The sequence below is a fragment of the Hevea brasiliensis genome, chromosome 17 (genome assembly GCF_030052815.1).
Source record: "Hevea brasiliensis isolate MT/VB/25A 57/8 chromosome 17, ASM3005281v1, whole genome shotgun sequence".
Taxonomy (NCBI): Eukaryota; Viridiplantae; Streptophyta; class Magnoliopsida; order Malpighiales; family Euphorbiaceae; genus Hevea; species Hevea brasiliensis.
This window is the reverse complement of record NC_079509.1, coordinates 21,801,757-21,825,975: the sequence shown is the minus strand read 5'-3', so window position 1 is coordinate 21,825,975 and position 24,219 is coordinate 21,801,757. Positions and strand designations below refer to the sequence as shown.

The following is a 24,219-nucleotide window of genomic DNA, read 5'->3' as shown; positions in this document are numbered from 1 at the left end:
GAAGCTGGAGTATCTTAATCAACAATAAATAAATTTAAAGTTTTGATGTCAATGTCGATGAAATTAAAAAATTGGCATGGAATTTGCCAAAGATAGAAATGAGCCAAACTAACTAATTAATCAATGAGATGGCAATTAGTTGAACACAGCTTCTACATTACATATGTGACTTATAGTTGATATATTCACAGTATTTGATATATAAAATTAAAAATAATTTATTGATTTAAAAATTAATTTGAAAATACATAAATTTTATAATTAATAAATTTTAACAAGGTAATATAGTTTAAATAAAAATAAACTCAAATAAAAAAAATTTCAAAATTAGAATTGATACAAATTGTCGCTAATAGATAACTTATTAGTTATAGATTATGGTTTTAATAAATTTATCAAAATAATTTGACTCGACTATTTAAATATTTATTTGCTATCAACTACACAATTAAATCAAGCATCTTAAAAAGAAAAAGAAAATTTATAATTTATTTTATGAATTTTATCTAATATTATACTTTAGTCTTTAAATTTTAAAAATTAATTATTTAATCTCTAAATTTTATATAATATCATACTTTACTCCTTTTAATTTTAATATATAAAATAATTTAATCATTTTAAATTATCATAAATATTAAAATTAGATAGATTAAATTATTTTATATATTAAAATTAAAAAAATTAAATAATTAATTTATTAAAATTTAAATATTAAAGTGTAATATAATATAAAATTTAAAATTAAATAATTAAATTTTTAAAGTTTAAAAATTAAAATATAATATAATATAGGATTAGACTAAATTATATATATATATATATATATATATATATATATATATATATATATATATATATATATAAAAGAGTGTTAATAAGGATTTGACACTCAAAGAAGCAGACAAATGGATGTGTGGGGCAGATTAGTCATGGAACCTTTGCCTCAAACTGCTAATCAAACGTCCCCAAGATACTTGGAATTCAAGGAAACATGAGGGCCCCACTACTTTATTTTTCCTTAATATTAATAAAAAATTATTTATTTATTTATTTTCTTTTGAATATAAAAAAATGGCTCATCAAAAGTATCAAAAAAAAATTCTGAAAAAAAAAAGAAAGAAAGGAAAACATGTGCGAGAGAGACATTGGATTATCAGCTTTTTTGTGGCGTTTACGTTAAGCTGTGAAAATCGAAAATCTTAGACACTACAAAAGTACAGGCTTTGGTCGGTTTTATTTCGTTTCCCTTTTTTTTTTTTCCAAGCGTTCTTGCTGCAAAAATTTTTCCTGCAAAATCTCTTCATAAGCTCGAGAATTCATTTCCCAGATAAGTTTTCCGTGCCGGAGAGAAATCTTGCTCGTTTTCCTTTTGTTCAAGCAATATTTCTAAGCTGAACTAGGCGGCGTTTGTTGTTTTCTGAATTGGGATTTGTTATTTCTTTGGATGAGCAATAACAAATCCTGATTTAGAGAGGTTGAAACAAGTTAATTGTTTTTCGCTTCTGTTATTTGATTCTGTGGTTTTCTTCTTCGTTTATATATATATATATATATATATATATATATATATATATATATATTTTCTTGGGGTGCTTAAGAGAGAAGCCAATTAAGATTCGACGGAGAAACATTGGTTTTTTGAACTTATTTTGTAGAAATTGGTACTCGATTGGAAGTTATATGTGAATCTGGTTATGGGTTCTGCTCCATAAGAACTACTGGCTCGTAAGTATGTGCTCTGGAGAATACTAAGAAACAAATGCTTTGAAGTTATTTTCTATTAATTCTCACCCTGTTTAAGTGTTTATGCAAAAGTGGTTGTTGGGTTACAGTTGTTCAATTTGGTCACCAATTTCTGAACTTTGTAAGTTAGTTAAATATTTGATTGTAACTATTGTGCTTAGGATTGTTGTGTTCACGATGGGGAAGCAAAATGGGAAGAATAAGAAACGGGCAACAGGGCAGGCAGTTGACAGTAATGTGAAGCAAAATAGCCCTAAAGCTAAAGACATGGACACTGCAGTTTTCATTTCCATGTCTCAAGAATTGAAGGAGGAAGGGAACAGGCTGTTTCAAAAGAGGGACCATGAAGGAGCTATGATGAAATACGAGAAAGCCATCAAATTGCTTCCCACGAATCATATAGATGTATCTTGTCTTAGGAGTAACATGGCTGCATGTTATATGCAGATGGGCGTGGATGAATACCCTAGGGCCATACATGAGTGTAATTTGGCACTGCAAGTCACACCAAAGTATAGTAAAGCACTGTTAAAGAGGGCCAGGTGTTATGAGGCTTTGAATAAGTTGGATTTGGCTTTGAAAGATGTTACTACAGTTTTGAAAATGGAACCAAATAATGTTATGGCAATAGAGATTGCAGAAAGGGTGAAAAAAGCACTTGAGCATAAAGGACTAAGGGTGAATGATACAGTCATTGAACTGCCTCCAGAATATGTTGAACCTCCTAGCACTTCAACTGTGCCAAAAGCAATGAAACAGAAGATGCGGAAGAAGAAAAATAAAAAGGTTGAGGAGAAGAAGGCTAAGGACGAAATTGAGGATAAGAAGATTATTAGGGAAATTGAGGAGAAACAGACTGAGGATAAGGTGGTAGTAGAGGAGCAAATTAGCGGAGCAAAGGAAGAACCTAAGAAGACTGTGAAACTGGTATTTGGGGAGGACATAAGATGGGCTCAGATTCCTCTTAATTGCAGCCTCCTGCAACTCAGAGAAGCCATATCTGATCGATTTGCAGGCACAGGAGCAGTTCTTATCAAATACAGGGATCAAGAAGGGGATTTGGTAACAATAACCACTGATGAAGAACTGAGATGGGCTGAAGCATCAGCTGAATCCCAGACCTCTATCAGGCTGTATTTAGTGAAAGTCAATCCTCAGCAGGATCCATTCTTTTGGAAACTTAACAATAAGGAGGTGCACAAACTGGATTTGGAACAAAATTTATCCACAGCGAATGGGAAGATGGACAAAGGCAACGAAGCAGAAAATGGATCTTGTTATATTGATGAATGGATAGTAGAGTTTGCTAAGCTGTTTAAAGACCATGTGGGGTTTGGTTCTGATGCATATCTCAGTCTTCATGAACTTGGTGTCAAGGTATATTCTGAGGCTATGGAGGAGGCAGTTACAAATGAAGAAGCACAAGACCTTTTTAACACAGCAGCAGGGACGTTCCAAGAGATGGCAGCTTTGGCATTGTTCAACTGGGGTAATGTTCATATGTCTAGAGCAAGGAAGAAGGTTTACTTCACAGAAGATGCTTCAAAAGAATCAGTGCTTGAACAGATAAAAACTGCTTATGATTGGGCACAGAAGGAATATGTTGAAGCAGGACAGAAGTATGAAGCAGCATTGAAAATCAAACCAGATTTCTATGAAGCTCTTCCAGCTCTAGGGCAGCAGCAGTTTGAGCAGGCTAAACTTTCTTGGTATTACACAGTTGGCAACAATGTTGACTTAGAATCATGGCCTCCAGAAGAGATTGTACGACTTTATAATAGTGCTGAGAACTACATGGAAAAAGGCATGCAGATGTGGGAAGAATTGGAAGCACAACGCCAATGTCAACTGTCTACTTCACTTGAGGTTAAATCTCAATCTGAGAAAACAGGTTTCGATGGGCTATTTAAAGATGTATCAGCAGAAGAAGCCAATGAGCAGGCGAAGAACATGAGGTCTCAGATTAATCTCCTATGGGGAACCATACTCTATGAGCGATCAATCATGGAATTCAAATTAGGGCTACCAGTCTGGCAAGATTGTTTGGAAATTGCAGTTGAGAAGTTTGAGCTTGCTGGAGCTTCGCCAACAGATATAGCTGTTATGATAAAGAACCATATTTCAAATGATAATGCATTAGAAGGTAACTTCAGACTAGTAAGAAATTTTGCATCATGAACAAATCATCTCCAAGATGCTGAGAAAAATATCTGCCGAATTTTTTTTTTTTTTTCATTGCAGGTCTAGGATTTAGAATTGATGAAATAGTACAGGCATGGAATGAGATGTATGAAGCCAAAAAGTTGCATAGTGGAATTCCTTCCTTCCGGTTAGAACCATTACTTCGTAGACGAGTTTCAAAACTTTACCATGCTCTAGAGTTCGCATGAGGTGCATCCTTTGAAAATCTTGTATAACGCTTTCAAACTTCATCTAGGATAGATGAAGTCTTGCTTGCTAAGGTACATATATAAAAATACTGAAGACTGTGTGTGTGTGTGTGTGTCTTTCTTTTTAATCAACTTTATTTGTATATGATACTCAAATATGTATGACATTGTTCCGACCTTTCGCTATAATTTTAAAGTTCAAATTGTCATTTGGCCACTTCTAAAAATAATAAGGAAGCTTTGTTAGCAGCTGTTCACTTGCAATAAAATGTCCTGTAATCAGCACACTTGTGGTGACCTTAGGCCTTTTGCGGGTGTGTCTGTGTTGTTGTTTCCTCTTATTTGTTAGGGAGACTAGCTATCAATATACAAGCTGCTCAATTTATGTTATTGTTTGAAAATGCTAATTTCGTGGTATAGTTAAATAGATATTTGTTTTCAAATAGCTTGTTCTCGAGAGCATGGCATTTTTTCGTTACTTATGGCAGACTAAAGGTTCTGCAGAATCCAAAATGATCTCTGTTTTTGGGATTGTTAGGGATAGAGTCTGGTCAGACTCTTAGCTAACCTTTTCTTGTAAGTTTGCCTAGATTTTGATGCTGCATCTGCATGCTTAGAAATAAACAATTGATCTTTATAAAAGATGGTTATAGCTGTGATTATGATAATGTAATGCACCAGTGAGATCAGCGGCTATTAAAATTTAAATATATCAAAATAGTAAACATGGTAAATGAAGTCCAGTGGTGCAATTAGCTTATATACATCAGTTTATGTTTGATTTCATATAGGACAACATGGAGCTTCAAATTGGATAACAAAATTAGGTATGTAGGAAGATGCACCAAAATTACTGCACACCTTAAAAGGGTATTAGGAATATTTAGGCTGATGAGTAATAACAATTTCTCTAATGTGGAGACCACATAAATAGCAAACTTGATATTCTGAATGCACAAGATGTTTCTACTTTCTAGGTCTTCACCTAAGTTCATATTTGGATTTGCATTCAAAGATGCTGATTTGTTTGTACTTCTTTCACTGTGTACTATTCCAGGACTTATCGTCACACCTCTATACCTTAAGACTTCTATTACCAAAAATCTCATTTTTTATATCTTTGGATCTGGCAACATATATATTTTCTTGTTTATGCAAAAATAACAACAACAACCGAGTCTTAATTCCAAACTAGTTAGGATCATATAGACCCTTTATCACTATTCAACTTTGTTAAACACTAAGTCCGTATCAATATAGGCAAATTTAGATTGACCGTCAGGTTTTTATTATCTGCTATTTTTTATTTAATGCTTTATTCCTATAATATGCGGATGGTTTTATTCCTTTTCTTATTTTAATGCAGTTATTGCAATTGGCTTGGCTGCATGTAACTCTTATTTATATATTCTGCAGGTTTCTTGCAATGTACCTTTGGGATTCAGTTTCAGCCATGTTCTCCTTATACGTGATGATGGGGACAAGATGAAGTAGCAGGGATTCCTTTTTTATTTTGGGTTAAGTTTCTGCCTTCACACGATCGTCTCCCCGTTGTTTAGTCTAGTCAACAGGTCACAGGATGTTTGCATTTCTCATTCATTTTGTCTAGTTACAATAATACGTAGTTTGTTTAGCATCTAAGCCTGTAGTTTTCAGTTTAACCGCAATCTTTGTAGCGCTTCGAGTTGTGGTTTCAGTCTGCTTTGGGAAAGAACAATATTGATGTATTTTGCTAGATTAAATGGACCGTCAGTAGCTGCTTCGCATAAATTTCAATCTCTATGGAGAAGAAAATCCTAGATGTGGATTTTGAAATGTTTATACACCACAGTTTCTTCGTGTTAGTATGCAAAATACTGTCGACTTCACAAACTTTTTTCCCCCAGTTTGAAACTAAAATCTTATAAAAACTCAAGTCTAATTAATTTATTTTTATGAGTTTTCAAATTTGAAATGAAAAAATTCAGTTATTTTTAATTTTTAAAAAAATATTTCAAAAGATATGATTGTATGAAAGATTAAATTATTTTCTCATATCAGAAATCACATTCCTGTTGAAAACTTGGACAGGCCTGATAAGAAGAGATTCATGACATGGTGAACTTCAGAAATTTCTTTTCGTCTTCCCTAAGCTTTTACTAAAAGGGAAGCATGTTTCCAAGTTTAGAAAACATCTTAGAATTGGAAACATGAAATTGTTCAATCATTGTGCATATAAATAAAGATCGGAATACCATCTTTAACTGAACCAGAATGTTTTCGCCTGAAACATATGAACTATACAAACAATACAAGGATGATTCTGAGAATATTATTTACTAGCATATTTCTGGCATGTTTAATTAAATTCCACCACCCGAGTTTGACACTGCAAACTGCAGTTCAGTTACAGCGTATAGACAGTAGTTTGCACTGAGCACCAGCCACTACGTAAAGTTCAATCAGCAGCAAGCCATATTTACATATACCACTGGAATCATACACACCAATCACATTCTTGTGCCCAACCTATATGTTTCTTTCAATAAAAATTTATTACACTGTACATGAAGCTACACAAGGTTGATGGCAGGATATTTACAGGATGTCTTACTATTGCTTTCTCAATGTTCAGGCCGAAAGCTTACCAAATTGGGAAGTGCTGTTAACTGAAGCTTCTTGATTTCTGATGCAGTCACCTTGCAAGACTCTAAAGATAATGAGCGTAAATTCTTTAAAGGCTTCAGATACCGCAATCCCTCATTGGTTATGAGAGAATTTGAAACATTCAATGACACTAATTCTGCCAATCCTACATTTACACGAAAAACAAGTATGCAAGTCAATTTCGACAATCTGTGAGTTTATTCTAGTTGAACTGTAATAGAGGATCATAGAGATCTTAATTGCCCAGCGGAAGCATATGGCTGGATGTATGGGCTGTTTAGATAGGTCATATTGCAGAACCCCTAATGGGACTATCAAAGAATTGCTTCGATATAGAGTAATCTTGCACTGATTTTTTCACCAAGCTAAAGAAAATATGAGAAAACCAACCATCTTAATCAATGTAGGCTCTGATCCATCAATCATGGACTCTAGCCCTCTAATGAGCAAAGACTTATCTAAGCATGCAATCTTTCAACTTACGAGCCTATATCCAGGAAAATAACATTTCTAGCCATATATATTACACGAGGCATGAACAGAGACCATGGTTTTAAATAACAGCTATTAGGTAACAAGGCGGCCTTTAAATACAGGTTTTTGAGGGCGGCGTTACCATTACCCACGTTAAATAACAGCATAAAAGAAAAGGTATTGGTAACGATAAAGGGGGGGAACAGTCGTTACTCTCATGGGCACATTGTCCTTTTTATCTAAGAGCAATGAGGCAGAGAACTTGTTTTCTTTTTTATTTGTACACTTCCCTTCTGTTTCTCTCAAATTTCCATCTCAAATTTTCCATTTTCTACAAATCTTCAGTTCTTGAGCTAAGATCACCAATTAGTGAAGGTTTATTTGAAGTGAAGGAGAGCAATTAATCACAGAATGCAGCATGACCAAGCAAGTGGAACTTAAAGAAGATACACAACAATCACTAATGAAACCACACACATGGATGTTAGACTTTTTACTTTACACATCAATAGCAATGACTTGTATTTTTGACTGGTATTTACCAGCAACTTCAAGAATATATATTCATAGTAATAAGAAGTAAAATGTTACCAGAAATCAACTCCAAGGTTTTGTCCGTCAGGCTGCAATTTTGTGATAGATTCAGTACTGTCAGGTGGGCTAGGTCTTTAATATTTTTCACCCCAGCATCAGTTAATCCTCCACCACAGATTTCAAGGCACTGGAGATTCTTGAAGTCTGCTTGGCACGAAGACATTTGGGAGTTAAAGCAGATGACTTGTACCACAAGTCAAAAATAATAGCATAATAAGGCTGTAGTTTAAACAAAGAAAGGAATCAGGTATTGTTAAATAAAAAGATGTAACAAAATAAAAAAGCAAGTTGGATTTAAGTTGATAACAATCAGTGATTATTCAGAGCCATTATTGGTACTGGATAATCATTAAACTGGCTGTTCTGGTGTTCCGAAAAAAAAAAATGCATAAATATTATATTGCATGCATGCACACACACACAGGGACTAAATAAAATGCTATAACATACCAATTAAAAGTTCTAAATTATCAAGTTAACATAAAAAGCTTAAGAAAAATAAAATCTATCATATTTCATATAATACGTCTTGGTTGGTATGCATTGAGAAATTTTGGTTGAAAATTAGCTGAAGCCAGACCAAGTGACAAACAGATGAAGATCTTTACCAGAACAAAACATGAAGATATTTGTTCCCTTTTATTGGCCAGAACAAGATGTCTCGACTGTTCTGGCAGCGTAATGACATTGACTAATTATAACAAGAGTATTCATACAGTGGTAGCATGTATTCTTACATAGCAAAGAATTTGTTCCAGCATCTGAAATGCGAGCCCCAAAGAGATCTAGATGTATCAATCCTGTCAGTTCTGCATTAAAAGTAATACTAATAAGGGTATCATAATAATTACATACGGAAAAAAAATGAAGATAAGCTAGCTAAAAGTCAACATTCAGATGCTGGTTTGATTTTGAACATCAGCTTTGTAAGAGGATTGAAGATTGCTACATCTGGGCTGGACTCAACTTCGATGCATTGACCAAAAAAAAAAAAAAAACCTTGGATGCTTATTAATAGATAAGACATGGATACACAAAAGGAACGCTTACATTTCCGGTATAAATAAGGATCCATAACATTATGAGTTTATGATACATGTTTGCCAAAACTCATGCATTAACATATATATATATATATATATATATATATATATATATATATATATATATATATATATATATATATATTTTGGGGGGGTTTGTTTAATAAAAAAAGAAAATAGTATTAAAAGAGAAAAATATGAGAAAAAATATCAAAAAACAAAAGGGTTTGTTGCATATCTAATAGGCAAACCCTTACGGAAAACCAAAAGATGAACAGCATAAGATGGTGAGAACACTATCCATGCCAGTAAATGGTATTTTATGAAAGCAAAATATTAAAATGTTTTAAGTTAATGATTAATCATCTTATAAATAAATTCGTCAGGAACAGAGACCCAAACCAAGAACCAGGAACCGGCACCAAGGAACCAAACTGAGAACCAAGGTTTGGTTCAGTTTGGTTCTGGGATTTCCCAAACTCCAGCTGAACTGAACCAAGCCCACCCCTACTAGAAATTGCTTTTAATGCCATTATGTTGATCCTATGTTTTTTCACTTGAAAAGCAAATCCAAATACACCTCCATTTCAAATGCATATCTATCCAAATGGAACACAAGTGAATTTGATTTCTTCAAGCTCAAATGTATACACTTGTAATCTTCCATGTTAGACAATCAATTTAAGAAAACAAATTTAAAAAAAAATCATGAAAAAGAGAAGTCTCAAAAAATGCAACGACCTAAGGCTGAGCTGAAGCCCAATATCCTAAATTTCAATCAACAGATTTTGGCCTAAAAGCACTGAATTTTTTTTTTTTCTGGGCTGCTTAGTTTTGCCTCTCTTGCCTGGCCCATCAACAGCCTCTTCCCCACCCCGCTACACTTTTGTGATTATTCCAATTTCCTCTCTATGACCATTGCCCCATTATTAGAATCAGATATCCGACTCCCAAAATAATATTCTTGATTCCCACATCTTGAATCCCCAATGAAGCCCAAATTCTTCAAAACTTGGTCCTAATTTCAGCTGCCATAATACTTTCCTACAGGATATCCCATAAACACACAAATTTGATTAATTAACTTCTGCTTCCCAAAAATTTTTACCACATTTTCAAAAGTGCAAATACCTCAATTAAAAAGCACACCTGATAATATAACTACATTATTTCCACCAGCCAAACTTCAATGCACAACGATACCTAATGCCTCAACTAGTTGCACAAAGTAAATACTAGCATTTATGCATAGAGGCATCTTAAGAAATCCATTAATGCTTACTTGTAAGAGCTGCAAGTCCAGCATCTGTAATTTGTCGAGCATCCAAGTTCAGTGATCTAAGAGATGTCAATTCAGATAGCTTCTTTAAACCACTGTCAGTTACTAAGGTGAATGACAGATTTAAGTCCTCCAGATGAGTTAAACCTGAAAGAAAAGAAAGTGATTACAAGTCAGTCTTTAAATTAAGTGATCCCACCAAGAAACAAACATGTATAGAATAACCTAAAACCTGATCAGTAGAAAAACTGCCTCGTTGTTAAGAAGGATACAGATGACATACTACGAGAACACATTAAAATTGAATTCATTTTAATGTAAATTAGCAATTCCAAACAACACAAAGAAAATCATAAGAGAAGTAATGGAAAGCTTGCACGATAAGAAGCCAATCTCATGGTTTAGGTGGCTTTGCTTGTGTAATATTTCAATAAGATTTTTTTGCATATTAAAAAAGAAAAGGAAAAATGGAAAAAGAAGAATCAGCCAATGTAGAGAAATTCTAATACCCACAGAACTCTCAAACTTCCTACATCCTAGAAAAGCTAGCAGCTTTGCTCATTAGATTTAGATTTCACATCCCAATATCATCCTACATATAAACTGTAATAGTCACAAAAATGCATGATAACAATGATATATTATAGGAGCCAAACATGAAAAGTTCACATAACAAATGAAGCAAAAGTAGTTGACTTTCTCCAGTTCATATTCAACTCCTTTTACACATGAATTTCAACATGTAAAGCACATAAGCCAAAGTGAAAAAGCCTTCACCCAGTTATGGTCCCATGACATGGGGAATTGGAAGGAAGAATATGAATTCTACGTCTAACAATTTTGTATGAAAAACTTGCTGTCACAACTTCAGATCTGCAACAACGTGCTTGAAAGCCCAAAATTTTTACCACTGCACCAAGCAATGGTTCCTAAACACAGATGAAAGCATATAAATACCTTATGGTTTGTATGCAATTCTTATTTACAGCTTGTTAACGCTTGCTCTCGCTCTCGCTCTCTCTCTCTCTCTCTCTCTCTCTCTCTGAGAGAGAGCGAAAGCGAGCATTATCAAGCCGTAAATAAGAACTTCATACAAACCCTAAGGTATTTATATCAGAGAGAGAGAGAGAGAGAGAGAGAGAGAGAGAGAGAGAGAGAGAGAGAGATTTATAGTCCAAGAAAGGCGAACCATATAGTCCCTTGTGTTGATTTCTCTATGCCAGGTCACCATTCTATTTCTCTAGGCCAACTAGTTTTTCATGCTTACATTGTCACAACAAATTTTTCTCTCATTAAGAGGAATACTAAAGAATCACAGCTGCAGAAGTGTGAATCAATAAAGAGGCAGGCCTCTAGGCTAAACTGGGCTTGAAACTAGTCTTTCCATCACCAAAATAGCCTAAGATGTTTGGTTTGCTAAAACTTATAAGCCCTTTATAATTCTCATGCACGGTCAATGTGGGATTTTGTTTCAACCTTCAATATTCCAACAGTCCCCATCAACTGCAACTAGGTTCAAGCTCAGGCTCATAGGCTTAGTTGTCACTTGTCATTGCATAGGGTGATCCATCTAACTTGGGCTTGGCTCCTTTTCTGGCTCTGCCCTCAAAGTCTAGCTATGCTTGACTAGCACGTGGGTCCACCAAAGTCTAGCTCACAAGTCTGGCTCACTACAACTCAGCCCACTATGCTTTTGGGTCCCAGATCTATGGCCGTTGGGCTTCACCACTTTGATAACATTTAAAGAATCATGGGCCCAGGTATGTGGATCAATAAAGAGGCAGGTCTCCATGCTAAACTAAGCTTGAAACTAGGCTCTCCATCACCAAAATGGCGTAAGCCATTTTGGTTTGGTTTTCCAGCACTTATATGCCCTTTATAATTCCCATGCCCAATGAGGGATTTTGTTCCCTCCTTCAGTATTCCAACAAAAACTATTAGTCAACAATCTCTCTCTCTCTCTCTCTTCCTCTCTCTCTCTCCCTTTTATGAAAGATGAAATTTTGTAAAGAAAATATGAGAAAAGCCATCCTATATAAGGAAAGGCATACAAAAACAAAGTACAACTATCATGGTTTTAAATCATAGCTGTTAAATAAAGGTTTCTAAGGGTAATATTATGATAGGGCAATTAAATTGCAGGCTAGTAACAGCCGTTATGTAAAATAAACGGACATTATTAACTGTTACTTAAAGGCAATGAAATGAGATCTGATATCTGCCTAGTTATTTTTAATTTTAAATTTATTAATGCTAATGATGTCTACGAATGATGGGTTTAATGTCTTTATTTGATGTCTTTATACATATTATTTATTTGTGTATCTTAGTTTTAATTATATCTTTAAATATCTACTCATTTCATGAACTTTGCAATTTCTCAAAAAAATTTCCATGGCGATAAGCTTCTATTGCTACATTACAATCGTTACAAACCCATTTCTGTTACCAGCAACCACGACCGTGATTTAGATCCATGATAACTATGCCAAAAGCTATTCAATCTAGTAGGTAGTCCAATAAATTAAAATGGATTGCCAGGGGATATAAAAAGAAGACATCATCACAGTGAGGCCGAAAAAGGAATGAATCATACAATGCTATAATATATGGTAACTGGTGTTAGAATGCAAACCAGAAAGATGGCGGAGCCCATTGCTTCCAACATCAGTATCAGACAACTCCAAACTTTTAAGTGGAAGGCCTGCAAACAGAACCAAAGCACAGTATAAAATCAATCACATTCTTTAATGTAGTAAATAGGCATATTGCACAATAAATCCTTAGATTGTTCACCTAACAAATGCAAATTGCTAGGTAACATCTCAGTATTGTTTTTTTCTTGGCCTGGTGATATAGCACACAACTAAAGCATAAAACACAGTAAAGCCAGCATTCCTACATAATAATGATGATCTTAGAATATTATCAAAACAAGCCAACCCATTGTTTTAGTAGGTAGTAAGCATATTGCGAATTTCCTAAAATCCTACTAGAGAAGCTTACAATTCCAAGAGACATATATGGATGGGTGGAACAGTGGAACTTGGTGTAATGTTAACTTCTTAAGATTACCCCCACAAGAATGCAAATTCGAACTCAAAAACAATCACCTCTAACAAAATGATGGAAATATAACTGTTTCCAATTCCCTGTTCTAGAATCCATTCAGCAGGAACATGATTGAGTAACAATCTTTCTTACATAGGTAGGCACAAGCAAGATTTTGAAATATTGTAGCACAATATGGTCTCAGCTTCTAGATTGACCACCTTTTCCTCCCAAATTATCACCAAACATGCAATAGGTTCCAAAAATTAATAAGATCTAATGATGGTGCCATCTTTGCTCATGATTTATGAGTTGCATTACCACTAGGAATCAATTCACAATTTCAGAACAATAAATCCAACTGCAAATGCCAAAGTCAATTAAACCTTACTCCAAAAACAGTTCAGTCCAACCATTGATATAGCGACTAAATTTACTCGAAAATTTCAACTGCTAATAGCCTAATAACCTAAGATTTAATTCCAAAAAGTATCATCTATACAAAAGGAAATTAGGAACCATGTGACTAACATTGTTTCTGTGAATAAAAATTCCATGATTCATTTCTTTTCCTTTGGCAATACAAAGTTCAGATAACATCATAGTTGATTTCACAACTCAATTATTGCGAGACCAACATAGTTCTTTCCCTAAGATCCATCAACAAGACCATTGTAATAAAATAAAAAGTTATTAGATACAAGAGGAAAACAATGAATTATAAAAAAAAAAACAAATAATAATAATTAATTGCATAGAAATGACAATAATTACAGGAGAAAGAACCCAATCATGACTCCAAACTTTTATTATGGAACTCCAATATACCATAAAAATTAAAGGTTAACACGGAAAATCAAGTAAAACAGCTTCCTTATGATGCACTGAGAAGCAGCCCAGAATTTGAAATGATCCTAGAAGAACATGATAAACAAGCACAGAAGGCGGTAACTTGACATTCACAATGAATAGATTCAGAAAGGATAATAGCAACAAATCGAGTTAAGCAAGTTGGTCTTTTGATCTCCTGATGAGTTCTAGCATAGGTTAGGAAGTCATCATGGAAACAGTATTCAAGAGAAGTCACTCGTAATCACGTTTGTCAAGCTGCAAAGTATGTAAGATGGAATAGCATACCAGTCAAATTAGCAAGCCCTTCATCACCAATCTGACAAGAATCCAAGTTCAAGCTTTCCAAATTTGTTAGGCCTGGAAAGTAGCAGAATCAGACAAATTTGTAATGAAGGAACATGAAGAACATCAATAATTTTCACCTATGACACAAAGTGTGCAGATTTTTTCTTTTATGCAAATCCAGCCAGTCGCAGTTAATAGGAATTCAGTGAGAACTCAGCTGAAAGAAGCCAAGATGTGCATTGAATAGCTTCTAGGATGGGTAAAAGAAAATTTGCCCTTTTATTGTCATTCAAAGTATGCTAGACATTGTGTGTGCTGTGTCATGGTCCTAGATTTGACGTAAACATTCAGACCATGTGGCATCTAAATTTGGGACAGCCGAACTAATAAAGCCATATCATACCAGCTTTGACTTTTACACAGATTTCACAAACTCAGGCCAACACAACATCTCTTGGAACATAATGTAAACCTTACATCAAGTCTAACCAAGCACCAGACTCTTCAAGTATCGCCAAACCAACCCACAAAGAAAAATAATACTATTAAATGGCCAACATTGTAATGGATTCAGTCAATGCAACCAACATGTTCAGACGCTGCTGGAATATTTGAAAAATATTAGAAATCAAGACAGAGAGAGAATACCTTTTAGATGCACCAGACATGCATCTGTTATATTGTTAAATCCCAAGCTCAACACCTTCAAGTTTTTTAGTCCTGCAGGCATATGATTTATATAGTGAACTAAGGACCACCTGCGCCATGCAATATATAGAAAAATAATACATTCCATTAACAATAGGGTTGATCCATTTATAAGCCAAATTTTGCTCACCAGAAAATTTATCCCACCCATCATCAGATAGACCACATCTGTTCAGATTTAAATATGCAAGGGCAACAAGAGCTGCAAAAAAGAATCATTTATCTGCCCATGATCTATAATTGATCTAACATCAAGTTACCAAAGCTATCATCCATAAAAGTCCAGAGAATTCTTAAGCAATTTGCTTCTGAAAACCCATGCTTATTTGATGGGAAAAATTTCTTGAGAATCTATCCTTAATTCAATTCAATCTCCAAATTTATAATCAATACATTCAGAAAAACACTGACTTGATTTCCCCACCATTATTAAAAAGGATCATAGAAAATACAAGAACTGAAGAGAGAGTCAACCAGAGATAGAATCCAAGCATCTGGTGGTAACATTGCATCCCTCTAAGTTCAACATAATCAGCTTCTGCAACCCTGCTAAGCAAAAACAAAGATCCAGTCACTTCAGCTCTACAAGACTGGAAAGGAGCAGAAATGCAGAATCACAAATGACAATAAGTCCCAAGAATGCACAAATTTCTTTAAATTAAACAAAATTTGTGCATTTATTTATTTTTTTTTTTAAAGTGTGAAATCAATGAAAAGAACCAACTTCAACAAATAGCAAAATATTTGAATAATATATTAAAACCTGGAGAAACAACAATTGCAGAATAATATAAATTCATAAAGGAAAGCCTTATATATGATTGTATATGAGGAAAATTTAACACAAAACAAAAGGGGGAACTTCAAATCATTAAAAAAAAAAAAGGAAAAAGTGATGAACGGATAGGTTATGAGACATCAAATGCACTAACAAGATGTTATGGATCAGATCTGATAACAGAGATTGGAACTTAGAACAGAGAAGAAAGATGAGATGAGAAGAGAAAAGAATTAGATGAGAAGAGACAAGAATGAGATGGGAAGAGAATAGAGAAATGAGATGAGAAGAGAACAGAACAGAGGTTTAAAGAAGAGAAGAGAGTATATTATTGAATTGAATCTTGAATGAATCCATACAGGTATGAGCTGACCCTTTATACATACAGCAGTAATTGCTCTCTAACAGATTCAGACATCCAAAACTAACTCTATCAAACCTGAACTATTTTAGGTATTTCCCTCCAAAAGCAGTTACACTACTTTCCTAACATTCCTTCTCCTTTTACTATAATATGTAACAATACGCTCCGCAAGAGAATCTTCTTGTCCCCAGGAAGATGAGAATTTAAGAAATTGAGCGAGGACAAATGATTTGAGCCCAAATGTAGCTTCTTCCGCTGGAAATTATCCCACTTAATAAGGCCCTGAAGAATTTGCAAATTATCCCTGGTAAATCAGTTGATGCAGCAAAGTATGACCAGAATTACTTCTGAACATTCCCTTTCCATGCAACAATTTACATTGAGAACTGGTACAGTGCAGCAATTTAGATTGAGTGCCCAAATCATTGATCCCTTGCAATGTAACCAACTGCCCTGCATGCTAGAAAGTAATTCTTGATTGCTGAAAATCAAATAAAATGGAATTAAATGTCCTCAACCAGTCAACTCCCAATATAATATCAACACTCCACATGTCTAATAGCTTGAAGTCAAATACAAAAGAGTGTTGCTGCATTCCCCATCTAAAGTTGGGACACATGCTGCTGCTAGAAATTTTCCTGTCATCAGCTACTGTCACAGCAATTGCAGGCCCTTCAACAATAGGTAACTTCAGCTCTTTTGCCACTCTTGCACCCAAGAAACCGTTGGTACTACCACTATCTATTAATATCAACAATTCCCTGTTCTTATGCTGCCCAATTATTCTTATAGTATGAACCCCATGACTGCCTTCCATAGCATGCGCTGACAGAGCAACTTTTTCAGATACAGCAGGTACTTCTCCTTCTATAACATCATGCCATTCCTCTTCCCCCTCATCTATTCCTTGTTTTAAATACTGAGGCATCATTCTCTTGCAATTGCAGGGCCATGAGAGTTTTCTGTTTACATTGATGGCCAGGAAAGAATTTCTCTCCACACGTAAAACAAGGTCTGGGTTGTCTAATGGTATTTGAATTAGTGTAATCGGTGGAAGTAAATTTAGTTGCAGGTTGGTAGACAGAAGACTGACTAGTGGTAGGTAAGGTTTTCTGCACAGAATTTGGTTGTTTTGAATTGGCATTCTGGTCTGTTATAGGGGGTTTAGGAGCATAAGGATAATTCTGAGTAGGTTGATTAGGTTTATAGGTAATAGGCACTGAAGATGAAACGATATCATTTTGGTAGGGTCTAGAATAAGAAATTGGTTTCCTGGTAGAGTTTATGAGTTGTTCTTGCAATCTTGCAACCTCAATAGCTTGAGAAAGATTCACGGGCTTCATCATCTTAACCATAGGTCTAATATCATCCTTCAAACCCCAAAAAAACTTGACAGAAAATAAGCTTCTCCAAGATTAGGCATCATCCTTTCCAACCTAATTCTAATATCTTCAAATTTATCTTGATACTTCTCAAGAGTGCTTTGTTGCCTTAACCTCATGAATTCTTCAACTACATCCCCTAATCCTTCATCCCCAAACCTGCCACACAATTCCCTCTTAAAATCTTCCCAAGAATGACCTCCATCACCCTTAACCCAGTTATGATACCATGCATCAGCCCTTTCTATCAAAAATAAACTTGCTATTCCCACTATTTGATCCTTACGAACCCCATATACCTCAAAATACTTGGTACATTTCCTTCGCCAAGCCCTATGTTCTTTGCCATCAAAAGTAATCAACTTAACTTTGGGCAAAAATTTGGACATACCTTCAACTTCAGTTGTAGATCCAACATTATTAGCCCCTCTCTGACTTGTATTAATGTTCTCCCTTGGCACAGGAAGAATTCCCCTTCCTCCAAGAGTAGCCATAGAAGTACCAGCCTCCTCATTGCCTCCATGCTGGTTTCCTCTGGCCTTCTCAGCCAAATTTGCACCAGACAAGGATCGGAACTCCTCCAGGATAATTTTCCTGGTATCAATTGCAGATTGCTTGATTTCCTCCCTTAATTCTATTGCAGATTGCTTGTTTTCCCCACGCAATTCCTCCTTATTCTTCTTAAAATCCTCCTGTAAAACCCTAACTTGTTCCTCCAACTCTGAAACCCTAGATTCTTGAGTAACTGTCCCAGATCTAGTCATCTTGCGACATTCCAGATCTGAAATTGGCTGGTTCCCTCACGCTACAGGCTCTGATACCAAATTGTTATGGATCAAATCTGATAACAGAGATTGGAACTCAGAACAGAGAAGAAAGATGAGATGAGAAGAGAAAAGAATTAGATGAGAAGAGAAAAGAATGAGATGGGAAGAGAATAGAGAAATGAGATGAGAAGAGAAGAGAACATAGGTTTAAAGAAAAGAAGAGAGTATATTATTGAATTGAATCTTGAATGAATCCATACAGGTATGAGCTGACCCTTTATACACACAGCAGTAACTGCTCTCTAACAGATTCAGACATCCAAAACTAACTCTATCAAACCTAAACTATTTTAGGTATTTCCCTCCAAAAGCAGTTACACTACTTTCCTAACATTCCTTCTCCTTTTACTATGATATGTAACACAAGATTGTTTATTAAATTTTAGAAAGACCATCCAATGCAAAATGAGAGGTAGTCATAAACCTAAATACAACTATACAAAGCATAAACTCGAAGCATGGAATGGGTAATTAGGAGCAACAGATGTGACAAGAGGGTGTTTGGACAAAGTAACCTAAACCGAATGATCCCTTTCACATGGCTCAAATAATACATTAGTTGGTCACATTATTCGCACTCCTAGCATATAACATAAAACTAACCAATTTTTGCACCAGTTGTTGCTACAGTCAGTTTTAAGTGTTGTTGAAATAATATCACAATTCACAAGCTCAATCTTGCCCAACAATACAAGGAACATTCTGATGAGTTATAAAAGTTTGCCAGGTGTTGAAACCCTCCACGGCCCTGAAATTGTGACATTAGAAACAACAGCAATTGCTATAGAGGTTTTAGCTAGGATGCCTGCCAGCTGCCACTTTTAAAAGCTTTTTTTTTTTCTTGTTTTCTAACATTGAATTCTTATTCTGCAGATCACCTTTGGTTCTTTTCCAATTCTAAGTAAGAAATATCTCATTGGAAAAGCAGGACCAAGTATTGCAAGCACAAAAACACAATAAATGTGGAACAAGAAGAGCATGCAGCTGTTACTGTTGTCAAATAATTACATAAAACTTCAAAATATGCAAGTACCTCTCAAATAAGAAACTCCCAAATCAGTGATGTTGCTGTTGGAAACTTGCAACTCCTTCAGGCTAGTGAGACCTGAAAAATTAGAGTTCAGATAAACTGACCTCAATTGAAACTAGCCAGTGGAGAGAGAGAGAGAGAGAGAGAGGGGGAGAGAGAGAGAGAGAGAGTACTGAAAATGGCAAAAAAAATGCACCAAGTTTTATTTCGCTCTGATGAGAATCTTAAGCCTACACCACTACCTTTCTTTTGAATATAGCCAATGAGAAAAACTTCCTTTTGACAACCTCTCAACAGCTAATCCCAACCCAAAAGACAGCAACCTTAGTTGGGAAATTAATCTACGCACTAGCAAGAGGGCATTTTCAAATGCATAAAGTAACTTCATCAATCACAAGCAAAGATAGACCCCCAAAATAATAGAAGTATGCATATGCATGCAGCCATACACACATTCCAGCCAAACAAAAATGGAAAGAGCAATTACCTGAGAGAGCCTTCATGTCCAAATCAGTAATACATTTGCAACATCTAATATTAAGAGACTCCAGTTTCATAAGTCCTGGAGGGGGCAAAGAAGAATGTCAGAGCAATAAAAACAAGTTTAAAACAGATGCTAGCCTGATAATTTGTAAATGTGATAGATTAATAGCAAACCCATACAACTCCATGAGAAAGTTATCAAGTCTATATGGCTAGTGCTACCTGGACCTTAGTCAAATTCTATTATAATGGCCCTTACCTCAAAACAGCTACAACAGCCGCTTATCTTTTTCCACCCCTGACCAGATATAATCATGCACCTCAGTGTAGGTTTGTTAGGTGCAATCTTACCTTTAAAAGAGAGAGAGAGAGAGAGAGAGAGAGAGAGAGAGAGAGAGAGAAAGTATATATGCCGCAAGGTACCAGTGGTAAAAGGTAGGGAAGGGTCAGTGTAGGAGGACTTAGATCCAAAACTTCCCTTGAAAAGAAGATGAAGAAGAGGAGAAGGACAAGAAGATAAAAAATGAGCTTGCATGCCTATTGCCTACGTACTCGAATTTGTAAATCAATAGAAACATGAAATCAAAGAATATGATCGAATTTATTCAGACAAAAATATGTTCAAATTCTTTAAATAAAATCATGTTCTGGAAAGAAAAGTTTCAATTCAGTCCCCTTAAGAAGCATAACTACCAGAAGCAAAAGATGCAATGTACTCCAAAAATACAACAATGAAACGTCAGCATTCATGTTATGTGGCATGACAAACCTTTAAGATGAACAAGTCCACCATGAATCCGGGGACACCTCTCCAAGTCCAACTTTTCTAAGTTAACTAAACTGGAAAAGGCACGCATCCCTTCAGCAGTAACAGCATTGCACTTTTTGAAACTCAAAGATGTCAAGTTGGTAAGATCTAAAGAATAAGATTACAATGATCATCCATATGACCAGAAAATACTGTTAGTGAAATGATAGAATAACTACTCAAGATATATATATATATATATATATATATATATATATATATATATATATAGTTACTAGCAAATAGAAAAGAAAAGAAACTAAATGATTTAATGCATGGACTTGGAGTAACAAAAAATATTTAAAAAAAGGACTTTATTAGTTCATAGCAGTTCATCTTGAGAATAAAGAACTGATAAAAGACGTAGCAAGTACAATCACTTCACATAGTATAAGCATAACATAAAACAAGAAAAGTATGGATCATCAAACCTTTGATCAAGGTAAAATTCATTTTAACAAAGAAGATTATATCCAAATAGCATTCGATGTGAATAAAACTCTGGGAAAAATAATATTCCTCCTCAGTAACAACCGTACTATAAACAATAAAGAAAGAACAACAGAGTCACCACAGACTGCAGCACTATGGCAAACAAGTATGAGAAAGCAAATAGAGCAGTACCACTAACGTGTTTCAGCCCACGTTCAGAAATGTGGTCACAATGGTTTAGAATCATCGCTTGGAGGTTTGAACAATCTTTGAGAAGACCCAATCCAGTATCTGTGACATCAGAATCAGAAAGGTCTACAGAAAGTAAAGATGTTCCTTGTGAAGAGACAACCTTCATCCAGCTATCCTTCACTCCAGGATATTCACCCAAAAGGACATCCTGTCAACGTGATATGGAATGTAAGAAGAACTGAAAAACAAGTGAAGCACATCATGATCAAAAAATTTTCATTTTCTAAAACATCCCCAGAGAATGTACCTGGAGAGCACAATCTCTGAATGCTTCAAAAGAAGCATCAGTAAGAAAATGTGAAAATACCAAGTCATTAAAGATTTGCTGACTTATATCCCTTGGCAGCATTGAAAATGAGCCATATTTCTCAATATCCTGTCACAGTGGAGAGAGTAAAAGATTAGAGAAAAAGAAGAAAGGGAAAGTTCAAAAGTAAGCATGCCAAAGAAGGCTAGCAACCTCGCGTATTTTGTGTATGCATAAGTCCATGAGGGTTGGGCAACTGCCTCCTGGCTGGAAGTCTGCAACCTGTCGAGGAAGTGAGGCTCCCAGCCATTTTGAACTTCCACTTTTGCTGTACCTTCCACAGACTCCACTTCTGACACCGTCCTCAATTACCTGTTGTTCTCTCTTCCTTGAACAAATTCCACCCATTGATTGATTATTTTACCGGTTAATGTTCATCTCAATAAGGGGGAGGAAGAATAGCTGGAACCCTTTAACAAAGCTAAGCATATAACATTAAGATCGATTCATCCTGTAGAATCAAATATATAACAACTGCACAGAATTAATATTTGAAAGTACAGTAAAAAGTAACCAGAATGCTAATAAAATGCCCCATCAACTATGGCCTCACTAGGTTAGATTGCTAAATTCACTTCCTTGCTTTTTGGCATTGTAAAAATAAAAATAAAAACTATGAAGCAAACAGGGCCAACAAATATAGGCAATCTCAATTTAGTGATGCAAACAAGCTTTCTTTGGAATAAATCATTTGCAAGAAAAGAATTCACACCAAATCATGCTTTTAAAATAAATTTTAAGTTAAGAATTGAATTGTTTTCAATTAACCAAAAAGAAATCTCGTAAAATTCTACCTTCCCCCAACAAGGGGATACAGAACCACAGAGTAACCAACAAGGAAATGAACTTTCTTCACTATACTTCAGAAACACCATAGTTTCAAAATTTATCACAAATTCATAGAAAAAAAAAATCCTCAACTAAGATCAGACAACAATTAAAAAAAATACATCAAACACACACTACATAGACTAAATATATAACTGGAAACATCATCTGTACCATAAAAGAATACAACATAACATATTTAACAAACTGCTGGTAGATTGTTGTGTCACAACCCATGCAAGAAGATTCATCTTGAAGGGTTCAAAAGTTGGGAGTAATTATTAATAACACCCATTTGAAGAGGGACCCCTCCATCAATTCTTAGGTCATGATTATCGATTAATTAAGGATACAGTATAAACCATTAGATAGATATAATTGTCAAAAAAAAGGAAAATAAAAGCCTTTAAGAAATCACACACTTCCCAATTCAACAATTACAGTAAACTCATCTCCCAAAACAAGACTTTAATATGATGACCACAAACAATAGTTTTTTTTTTTTTTTTTTTTCTGAAAAGATGAAGAAGCTAAGTGCACTGAAGAGAAACTTTCATCTTAGATAATAAAAAAAAAATACCTATAAGAAAAGGGAAGCTCTAAGGGGAGAGAATCCATAGCAAGAACTGATAATAAGCTTCAATTATTATAGAGAGAGAGAGACAGAGAGAGAGAGAGAGAGAGAGAGAGATTGAAACTGAAAGCAGCAAAGTAGGGACGGGATTAGGAGGAGGAGGAGGAGTAGTCGGGAAGAGTGAGGAGCTCGGGTCAGAACAGTCTAATGAACGACACGGGGAAAGATCGAAGTCATGAAGCGGTTGATGAGATGAGGGATTTTATTATAAGTGAGCGAGAAAAGGAAAGGAGGAGATGTCAGCTGTGGGGCCTATTTGCATTATTCGGCGGGAGAAGTAAGCGATTGAGCCTGCGTATCATAACTACAAACCCGTTGTAGCTCTAACTGAACCATAAGACGCCGCCGTTTTAGCTCCTGGGTATACATATATTTGTACGTAGGATAAAAGTATCTATTGACATGTGATTGTCACCTGATTATAATAAAAATAATTTATATAATTTAAATAATATTTTATTAGAATTGGTCTTAAGTGAGAACTGGCCATAGGCAATGTTACAATACAAAAAACATGAACACATTTTGCACATGATTTGCTAGAGGAATGGACAAAGTATCATTGATTTTAGCATTACTTGCAAGAAAAATAATTAAAGTAGGTGGAGGACGGCAATGTCCCTTTCTTCTTGCAATGTATTTATGAGTGACAAATAATAATGATAATGTTATTTTTATTTATTTAAAATGATTAGTTCTCTATCCATATGATTTTTTTAGACATAATTTTCTCTCCCCTGTATCAAGTCAGTCAATTATAACTATTTTCAATTTCAATGAGCAATCCAAACATGAAACCTTTGTAATTGCAATGTCCCATCCACCATTAACCTGACTTGGTCTTCTAACTGAAGGCACATTACTTATCTAACTGGTACGGCCAAGTTTAAGTCTCAATCCCTCAATCCTGGTAAAAGAATCTACAACAACAAGAGAGGAGCCACACACCAATAGAAGATTGTGAAGAGCCACATGATTAGCCATTCATATTATATAATATCAAGAAACCAACAAAGGGGCACCATC

General features: G+C 35.0%; 2 protein-coding genes across 4 annotated transcripts; one reads left to right on the top strand and one right to left on the bottom strand.

Annotated features, from left to right (window-relative positions):
• The first annotated feature begins 1,108 nt into the window (after nucleotides 1-1,108).
• On the top strand, nucleotides 1,109-5,959 carry LOC110642655 (protein PHOX1). 2 transcript variants are annotated; one of them, XM_021794762.2, is made up of 4 exons: nucleotides 1,109-1,728; nucleotides 1,908-3,889; nucleotides 3,988-4,208; nucleotides 5,553-5,959. In XM_021794762.2, the coding sequence occupies exons 2-3, from the start codon at nucleotides 1,924-1,926 to the stop codon at nucleotides 4,134-4,136; spliced, it is 2,115 nt and encodes a 704-aa protein (XP_021650454.2). In that variant the 5' UTR covers nucleotides 1,109-1,728; nucleotides 1,908-1,923; the 3' UTR covers nucleotides 4,137-4,208; nucleotides 5,553-5,959. The 2 variants fall into 2 exon arrangements, with proteins under 2 accessions (XP_021650454.2, XP_021650453.2); XM_021794761.2 differs by having other exon boundaries at nucleotides 1,110-3,889.
• A 477-nt stretch (nucleotides 5,960-6,436) lies between these two features.
• On the bottom strand, nucleotides 6,437-23,436 carry LOC110642656 (uncharacterized). 2 transcript variants are annotated; one of them, XM_021794763.2, is made up of 16 exons: nucleotides 23,140-23,433; nucleotides 21,885-22,182; nucleotides 21,672-21,800; nucleotides 21,365-21,572; nucleotides 20,702-20,848; nucleotides 19,937-20,011; nucleotides 19,453-19,524; nucleotides 15,543-15,614; nucleotides 15,199-15,270; nucleotides 15,009-15,080; nucleotides 14,361-14,432; nucleotides 12,808-12,876; nucleotides 10,176-10,319; nucleotides 8,588-8,659; nucleotides 7,848-7,994; nucleotides 6,437-6,927 (listed from the first exon to the last, which is right to left on the bottom strand). In XM_021794763.2, exons 2-16 carry the CDS (start codon nucleotides 22,077-22,079, stop codon nucleotides 6,740-6,742), a joined length of 1,734 nt encoding a protein of 577 aa, XP_021650455.2. In that variant the 5' UTR covers nucleotides 22,080-22,182; nucleotides 23,140-23,433; the 3' UTR covers nucleotides 6,437-6,739. The 2 variants fall into 2 exon arrangements, with proteins under 2 accessions (XP_021650455.2, XP_021650456.2); XM_021794764.2 differs by lacking the exon at nucleotides 15,199-15,270 and having other exon boundaries at nucleotides 23,140-23,436.
• Between the last annotated feature and the right edge of the window lie 783 nt (nucleotides 23,437-24,219).

Coding starts and splice junctions, on each gene's coding strand:
- LOC110642656 (XM_021794763.2), bottom strand. CDS start 22,079: ATGGGTGGAATTTGTTCAAGGAAGAGAGAACAACAGGTAATTGAGGAC. Junction 21,801..21,884: donor GCATACACAAAATACGCGAG/GTTGCTAGCCTT, acceptor CCACTGTGACAG/GATATTGAGAAATATGGCTC. Junction 15,615..19,452: donor GGGAGTTTCTTATTTGAGAG/GTACTTGCATAT, acceptor TTTGCTTAGCAG/GGTTGCAGAAGCTGATTATG.
- LOC110642655 (XM_021794761.2), top strand. CDS start 1,810: ATGCAAAAGTGGTTGTTGGGTTACAGTTGTTCAATTTGGTCACCAATT. Junction 3,890..3,987: donor AAATGATAATGCATTAGAAG/GTAACTTCAGAC, acceptor TTTTCATTGCAG/GTCTAGGATTTAGAATTGAT.